The sequence below is a fragment of the Necator americanus genome, chromosome I, assembly GCF_031761385.1.
Source record: "Necator americanus strain Aroian chromosome I, whole genome shotgun sequence".
Taxonomy (NCBI): Eukaryota; Metazoa; Nematoda; class Chromadorea; order Rhabditida; family Ancylostomatidae; genus Necator; species Necator americanus.
In genome coordinates, this window is record NC_087371.1 from 11447865 (window position 1) to 11456713 (window position 8849).

At 43.6% G+C, this 8849-nt stretch overlaps 1 protein-coding gene across 3 annotated transcripts; it reads right to left on the bottom strand.

The window, feature by feature from the left end:
• Positions 1-28: 28 nt before the first annotated feature.
• RB195_005174 (uncharacterized protein) lies at positions 29-6599 on the bottom strand (the record flags this gene model as incomplete). 3 transcript variants are annotated; one of them, XM_064177515.1, is made up of 12 exons in its annotated part: positions 29-118; positions 168-232; positions 412-498; positions 563-644; positions 2023-2144; positions 2212-2377; positions 2527-2615; positions 2693-2811; positions 2868-2976; positions 6186-6299; positions 6364-6448; positions 6528-6599. In XM_064177515.1, the coding sequence occupies 12 exons, from the start codon at positions 6597-6599 to the stop codon at positions 29-31; spliced, it is 1200 nt and encodes a 399-aa protein (XP_064034638.1). The 3 variants fall into 3 exon arrangements, with proteins under 3 accessions (XP_064034638.1, XP_064034639.1, XP_064034640.1); XM_064177514.1 differs by having other exon boundaries at positions 563-683; XM_064177513.1 differs by lacking the exons at positions 6364-6448; positions 6528-6599 and having other exon boundaries at positions 6186-6225.
• Between the last annotated feature and the right edge of the window lie 2250 nt (positions 6600-8849).

The window sequence follows — 8849 nt, forward strand, 5'->3', positions numbered from 1 at the left end:
GGCTCACATAGTTCCATAAGTTCAAAGCTCAAACAATCCACGACGAATTATGGTTGCTTGAACGACGTTTCGCATTGTGACGGCGAGAGAGTGCAGACGCAGCAGTAGTAATTGGGTTCTTTAAAGAGAGGTTATGAAATAAGCTGTGACACGAAGAAGAGACTAACCGTTCCGTAGTGGGAAAATGCTAATTCAGCAATGCTTGGAGTCGTTACACTAGTTGTAACCGGACCTACAAAAGGGAAACATACAAACACAGATTAATACAGCGCAGCTCTTGAGGTTGCATATTTCTGATGATTCTTTCTTCGAAACGGCAAAAGCCAAAAATCTATACTACCCCTTCATCTTCGGAAGTCAAATATACAACCAATGAATTCCCAAAAAAAAGTGACGTAGGAACAAACAAACTAATAGTAGGTAGTCTTGGAAGTCCAGCGTTGTGAACAACTTGTGGACCTACTAGCGCTTGCTGTAGATGGCTCAGTGAGTGATCCACTAAAACAGTTCTTGAGCAATTTTGGATCTTGATAGAGTTCGTAAGAAGAAGAATTTGACTTACGCATAGAACTATTTCGAATGATGTTTACGAGTGCCTCACGTTGTTCTGATGTGAGAGTCTTCAGAGTCTCAATGTCAGCCATCTGCAGCAATTTTATGTCGCACCGTGCATCGTAGAAATCCTTTGCGTAGAAAGATTAAAGAATGTTAGTTAATACATTATTCTGGGCTTGATGACCGGGAAGTGAGCTTCGAGCACTGTATGAGACATTCTTGGATTGAACCGTGTGCTGCATGTTACTTTCATTATCCGGCATATTTATGAGAAACTTTATAGAAATACAAGACAGCAATTGTTCAGCACACGGTTTTAGCTAAAATAACCGAAAACCATGCAATTATAAGCAACATAAGAAAGAATTCTCACGGAGGGTTGAAAAAACAAAACCGCTTGTTTTCTTTGTAGTGGATTGTTTTCGTATAATTTTCTTCCCTACGTTCCTAAAAATTTTTGAATAACTACTGATTAGCCGTAGTGCATAGCCTCGTACTCAATCCTCCTCCTCCTATAGTACCACTCTGGTATTTCTGTGCAGGAATTACAATATTCCGAATACTCTCTCCATGGCAGCTACGAGAGAGATGTTCAGCGCCAGATGCGCTAAGGTCACTTCTGCATTTAACTCCTCAACGAAATGCCTGTGGTCGACTACCATCACCAACGAAGTCAAGCTGCGAGTCTACCTATCCGCAATTCGCCCCATCATGATGTACGGATCGGAGACTTAGGCAGCACCATCTACGGTGATGGAGAGGCTTGATTACACAGAACGAAAGCTGCTTAGACGGCTACTTGGCTACATTTGGCCTAGGGTATGCCACAATGAAGATCTTTACGCACAAATTGATGTGGTATACCGGCGGATGACACGTGGAAGATATCTTGCACCGTCATTGAAAGGCTAAAGTAAATCGTCTTCGCTTCTTTGATCATATATTAAGGAGACCAGCAGATCGCCTTATTCAACGAGTTTGTCGGGTTCGAGCTGGAAAAAGCCACCTGGCCGAAAATGGAAGTTCTGGACTGAGGTGGTGAAAGAGGAGCTGACGATGCTCGGCGTGGAAAGGCAGTTCAGGCGTAACGTTTCGCAGAATATGGAATAGCGACGAATGGATTGATTCTGTGCAAGCTCTCGCAGAAGAGGGTTGGGCAGAGCTGTGTTCAAGGACGGCACACCTCTGCGAAGATGCGGGTAATCGCGTCAAGCGATGACATCAGCCCGCCGATTAAGTCAGAGTAAGTAAGTCACTCCCTTCATTAAGAACAATACTTTTGTCATGCTTCATAAGTCTTGGTCATAGTTCAGCAAGGGAAGGAAAATCCGTTGATCTTATAAGTTTGTGGGAGTTAGGGGATTGGAAGACGCGAATGACTGATACCATTTCGTCCATAATGATTGGTAGCGAAAATAGGAAAACAAAACATGTGTTTTAAAAGATCATAACACAAAAAGAATATACCGTAGTATCTCCTTGGCTTGTTGACGATTTCGGAAACGTAGGTCTAGGAGCAGCCGTGTTCTTTAGTTCAGGTCCATCGCCAGCTTCAAGCAAACCCGTACGCGTTTTTGAACTGTTCGAACCTGTTGGAGTAAGAGTGCTTGCCAGTAAATGCCACAGCGTCAAAGTCTGCTGAAAGAAGAAGCTCACCTGAATTAGTGGGAAATCCTGCCCCACGGTTAGCTGCCTGTCTCTGAATGCGTTTCATCACATCATGGTCAGGTCGTTGTCGATGACTGCCAAATCGCGTTGCCGAGAACTCTTTGATAGTATAAGAGACATGATTCTTTGGTGTATACGAAAACATCATCAAGTCCTGCAATAGGGTTTGTTGTTGAAATTCATTTTCTGTTGACTAGAAGTATTTTAGGTGAAGGTGATATTGTGTGCTCATTAGCTAGAATGGAATAGTAATGCGGTAGGCCCAGAAAACTTATTAGCAATAAAGATTTTGAATGCACTTACTGACTGTGGAAGAAGGACGTTGTCGTCAGTGCTAGCTGAATGAGCAGGTTCTAGCTTTAGTTGCACGTACGCGTCTTCAATTTCGAAAGCTATAACTAGTCTATGACTTTATGCTAGTACACTAACCTTATGTGATTGCACTGCTACAGATATAGAAAACAACGACCTGCATCAGTTTTGCGAGATCTGCCCACGTAAAATGGCTTTCCAGCTGCTCCCATATTCGATGTTGGTGACGCAGCAGCACATGCCGGATTAGTGACGAACGCAGGTAAAGAGCAGTAACTTAAAGAAATAACTGGGAGTTCATAATTTTGGGAGTCAGCAGTCAGGAGCAATACCTAATGTCTGGATCAACTCCTTTTTCGCCCGTCCAAATAGGGACAGCGGCTGCATTTTCTCCTGCTCGATAAAACACTTCTCCTGGATTCGCGAATAATAAGATATTGTCTGAAACGAACATTAACGTGAATAACTGGTAAAGATTACAAGTGGTTTGGCACATTCCAACAGTAACCAGTAACAAAAAAAAAAGAGAAAAGGTAGCGAATTGTAGTTCTACAAAGCGTGTACCGAAAGAAATGGAACTATATAATTTTGGGAAAGTCGCTCTAGTAACGTAGGTAAACAAATGTAATATTCTTCGAAGTGATTCTTAACAAAACCGGCCTTTTAGGAAAGAGTGGACCTGACTTCTTCGTCTTCTGGTTATCTTCGTCCCACCTCCTCACACTTCCTGACGGTACTGCCGAACATTCTACGTTCGGATAAAAACGAGTTGAAGCTACGTACAAGTGCGTAATGTGATTACCCTCGAGGTGATAACCTCGCTGTCTTCAATCGAAGTGTTGATATGAGTAACGGCCCCACTACGTCACGTGGAGCGCAGCCTCTCAGGCAATTGCACAACATTCAGGCGCAATCGCGTCTACAAGAATACTCTCCATGGATATACTGCAGCTCGCGATGCGATTCACCTTGATCCCAACCGCTAGCTCTAGCCGCTTCGAATAAGGCTGGTTACACAACCGCACCGGGATCATGACGTTTTGAGCCAACTGTAAACTTTAGTCTTATTCAGGTTGGACGTCACGGTGGAGCGATTCCTATAATTCCTACGAAATCTACCTTTACGGATTTGTGTTTTCCCAATTTGATCAGTTGTAGCTACTTCGTTATTACTAACTAACGACTGTTTTCAAACTTTTGCATCAGACCGTTGCAGCAAGTAATTATGTAGAATGTAGAGCTATGTCTATTTTTACTTATAGTAGGGTCAAAACGACATGAAGTACGGTGCTATTGCGTACAAGGGTTTTCTCGAGGCGGTGCGGTGTAACGGAGCGGTTAGGGGCGTACTGGTACCCCTGCTGGCACCACACATCGCAGCAGTTTACGATTTTCCCACTTCAGTTCCGACTGCTTCCTTCACCGAGCCTTTTCGAGCACGTACGCAATGCATCGCGCTTCGTGTCTTTTTGACCCGACTGTATTTAGATCGCTCTTTAAATGCTCTACTACAGGATACATTTGACACAGCAGCTATGGGGAAGAGTTGAGGGTTCAGCTGTTCGCATCACATTCCACAGCAAATGGATACTCGAAAAAGATTAGGAAGGACAATTATAGTCGTGTCAAAACGACATGAATCACGACTGTAGTTGGGGTGCATTTGCGTACGCGCTCGAAACGGCGCGGTGAAGGCAGCAGTTGGAACCAAGGTGGGACCGTCGCAAACTGCAACGATGAGTGGTGGCAGGCAGTGTTTCACCACGCTCCTAACCGCTACGCTGCACCGAAGCGCCTCGAGAGAAGCCGCGTACGCAATCGCATACGTGCTTCAATCGTTCTGACTCTACTATACCACTGACTCTTCGCGGATCGATGCGTGTTGTTGATGAAAATGCGTTAGTTCTGACGTAGGATGCGAATGCGTCGCATCCTCGAATAGTTATTCCAAGTATTAGTTTTTTTTTGAATGCGAAATTCACAAGAAATAATCCAAGTTGTCACTAGAGTTTCTGACACCTTCCTGGCGCTTCTGTGAGTTTGGTGACTATTGATCGCGAGTGCAGCCCGCCAAAAGGGATTAATAGACAGCTAGGGCGCCGATAGTCAGCAAATTCGTGAGATTTTGGAGAGTGCTGTTGCTGTGCCACTCATAACCGGATTTTCCGTACCAGATCAAGCATCATAGGATGGATATCATTGCACTCAACGGCACTCTTACTTCTGGAAGCTCCATCTTTCTCTTTTTATCTTAGCATCTTTAGCCTGCATGTCATAAATCCCCCAGAACTAATGCTTGGATTTTAGGGTCCCAGCAGACTCAATTATGGTCATGTCAAAAGGACATGAAGCGCGGCTGTGAACTTCACCTCGCCGCTTTCAGAACTTTTGACCTCCCTTCCCCCCAACAGCTTCGCTTTAGACTGCCCGCAGAGTTCACAACTTTACCCATCTATTGCCACTACTGGTGAGAATAACATCTCTTCGAATTTCTACAAATTTCGCTGGCTTGTTTTGATTACCTTCTGGAGAACGGTTGTGGTTCTTATCCTCGTCTCGATTTCTGTCTTCTCTCTTCGCATACTGGTGTTTAACATTCCTAGCAGTCCGAGTGAAGCTGGTGATGGTCCCTCCTCGATCGCAATCGCTAGCTCCCACCGCGCCGCTTCAAGCACAGCCGCTTGCGCAGCTACACCAGACTTCGTGTCGTTTTGATCCGACTATGTAAAGTGGGCTGAACCTACGAAACGTTTCGGTTTTTACCAATTCTCCGACGAATACAGATGAGGAGAATCCACTCATAACAATGTAGTGTTAAGGGTAGCTGATTTCGAGTTCAGGGAAGGAAGGGAGTATAGTTGGGTTAAAACGACATGAAGGACGGCGCAGTTGCGCTCTAAGCGGCGCGGTGGAGACAGCGGTTGGAATCGAGGTCGGACCGCGCGAACTGCGGATGTAGGTGAGTTGACCTAGCTACCTCGACCTAACTCAGTTGGGCTTTCGCTGGCGATAACAATTTCATTACTTATGGACACAGATTGAGCATCAGCGAACGATGCTGGCGATAGCTACTGTCTTCGGCGGAGTATAGCAGCAGCAATAGCGCCTGCGTGAGAGCGTATCTTATAGAGCATGTTTATGATATTAAGAGACAGGGTTCGCAAAAATCTTTGATGTGGTGGGTTTTCTCCAGAATTAAATAGTGTTCGTGACGTGGATTGCAAGTACAATAGCAAAAGCGGAAAACACTCCATAAATAGAGAAGGCCGATGTATCAGGGGTGCCAGACACACTAATTTACCCGACAATGCAACTCTTCACATCTTTTGAATTGATGAGATGAGACTCCTTGAAGCGGATTTAATATCTCATATTGACGTAAAGAGTTTGATCTACTTCCTTTTCTTTTCAGTTAGTTAATCCCATAAGTGTAAAGAACAGTTTTGTTGGGTGGATTGATTAGTACGCCGCTCTTATTGTCTGTTCGCTACATTTTTTTGAAGTATCTCATGTTTTCGTGTAAAACTTGCAAGCATGTCCTAAACTCTGTTTACCACATCAACACCTCAACATTGAAAATTATCACAAACGCTGTTTTCGAAAGAGGCGTTTCATCATACGAAGTTTCCAATGACGGGAACTTTTCTAACCTGGGAGGCATTCCAACACTTCGTCAGGACATAGTCCCATCTCTGTAGCAGCTGAAATTATCAGCTGATCTGTGAATCCGTTGACTTTCGATCTCACTACCCGATGCTGCTCATCTGAAATTTTCTTATTTCACAGTGAACTTGTCGATAATATTGTTTTTTTTTTTTGAAACAATGCCTTTCGACGGTTCATTCAAATCCCATTTATGTTCGCGAAATCGACAGATCAGAAAATTTGCAAGTTGGCAGGTGAAGAGGCTCGCCTATAAGAAGGGAGTTTTTCCATGGGAACAAACGTTACACGTTTAACTATTGTTCAATCTATGAAAGAAAGAAACTCACTGGACGACGAGGAATCCTTCCGATTAAGTACTTTGCGAGGAAGTTCACGAGTTCTTTAACTTCGGTGTACATATTGGATTAAAATGAACTGGCCGCGCTCAGACTGCACCTGAAACCTGGTCTTGCATGTTTCAACAAGTTTTTCTATGCGACGAAAGTATGTTTGACATAACCTAACGTGTTAGTGCGACTAACGCGCAGGTCTTAACATGTCCTACTCATGCTGTTTGCAGTGATACAGGACTTCCCGTACCAATTTGGACATACCACGAACCTGAGTTGGTGCGATTTCAGGTGAAGTATCTGTATACGGGGTCGTAGATTATGGAGAGGGGTGTGGTTCCGCTCATCTCTCCCTGCATCACTGCAAACAGCCGCCTCCAGAATGCTGTTTTGTACGACGCTATCTATTATCTATCCTATCCACCCCTTGCGCCGCCTCCGCACTGCGACTCGTCAAAAACCAATTTGGACTTCCCGTGATAGGCAGTAAGGGAGCTACGCATGCAAGGGTGGCGCGCTCCAATAGAAGGCATCGTACAAAACAGCATTCAGGGGCCGGCTGCTTGCAGTGATTCAGGGAGAGATGAGAGGAACCACCCCGGTCTCCATAATCTACGACCCCGTATACGGATACTTCACCTGAAATCCGTACCACCCCAGATTCGTAGTATGCTGCCTTTAAGGCGGTGTTGCTTTCTACGCGATCGTTCACGCGACACTCACTACAAATAAAAGGTTTTTACTAGGCTGTACACTGCACTTTATGATTTGGTACAGCTTTGAAAGTATCTTTTCGCATCAAAACGCATCAAAACCGTTTTAAGACATTGCAAGAAATCAAATAACACAAATTCGAAGAAGAAAAATAGAAGATCTAAGTCTCCTTCAAAAAGACGCTGCATATTTTTTATATACAATGTTTGTATCTTAATTGAATTAACGACTTAGTTTTTGATTTGTATTGAAAGTAGGCAACAGCAACAACGATTGATGCAAATTAAGGGAAAAGATTATTGGTTCTACACTTCATTAAACTTTTTCAACAAAAATTGCGGTCTAGCAGGATTAGCAGGAGCAGCAGGAGAAGGTGAAATCCGGAAGTTATATGGGCATCTGTTTTTGATTGATTTTGACAGAATTTCTGGCATCGAATTATACTACTACTAATGAACAAAACTCGAGTATTGCCCATGTTCGACTGTCTTTGAATCTCGGCATGCTGAGACGTAATTTTTAATTGATTTTCTTGAACTGTAGTCAATATTGTTATTGATCGTCTTTATTAAACAACAGCTAACGTTGTTGTCAAGCCCTAGCCAATGTGTTGCTGTTTGAGTTTGGCTACCGTTTGGATGCTTTCTGTAGGGTGATGAGGCGCTTGAGAGGATAAATCACTAATGGCTTTGAATTTCCCAGGCTCTGACGAAGGCGATAACGCCGAAACGTTAGCTGTTGTTTAATATCAATAACAATCTTGGCTACAGATCAAGAAAATCAATTAAGAACAAAACTCGGTTCTATCACGGCAGGAAATGCGTGACAACTCTATGGCGGACACGATATAGGTGGTACGTTGCACTTTTCTTCCGCACCTTTCTTTAAATTTAAGGCATCACCCCACAAATCTGGGGTGGTACGGGATAAAACCGATTCGGACGAATCGCAAGAGGGGCGGGGCACAATGGTTGCGCATTGCAACAAAAGCCGTCGTAAGAAACATCATTCCGGGGCCGTCCGTTTACGCTGTTACAGGGAGATATGGACGGAATCACCATCTTCCCCACAATCTACGACCCCGTATTGCGATTACCCGCTTGAAACCCGTACCACCTCAGATTCGTGGGGTGATGCCTTTAATGTAATTTCGGACCAACTGCACATTCTCCGATAGGTTCGTTTAGCTCGATTTCAAGAGCATGGTGTTCGACGTATTATTTCAAGGCTGAATCGGCGTGATTCTCAGCTTAATTTACAGCCAGGTATCACAATTATGCGTAATTATTTATCCCGTAACATTTGTTTTTCATTGCAGTAAAGCAGTGAAGGTCATTAGATTTTCTGGACGGTGAAACGTTGCCAAGTCCACGAACGAATTTGAGAATATCTTGAAGTAGCCAAAAATAAGCGTTTGAAAATGTTAAGCTGATGGGCTTGTTATAAACCAATTATATGAATTTTCCTAATAATTTACATGATAGTGAGATTTAGCTACAGTCTTGCTATGTTTCATACATTACTCATAGGTAGAAACTCAATGGTTAGTTTTTGAGTGTTTTTCATGTTTCGCCTTTCCATTTCCAATAACTTTAGTTTTCGAAA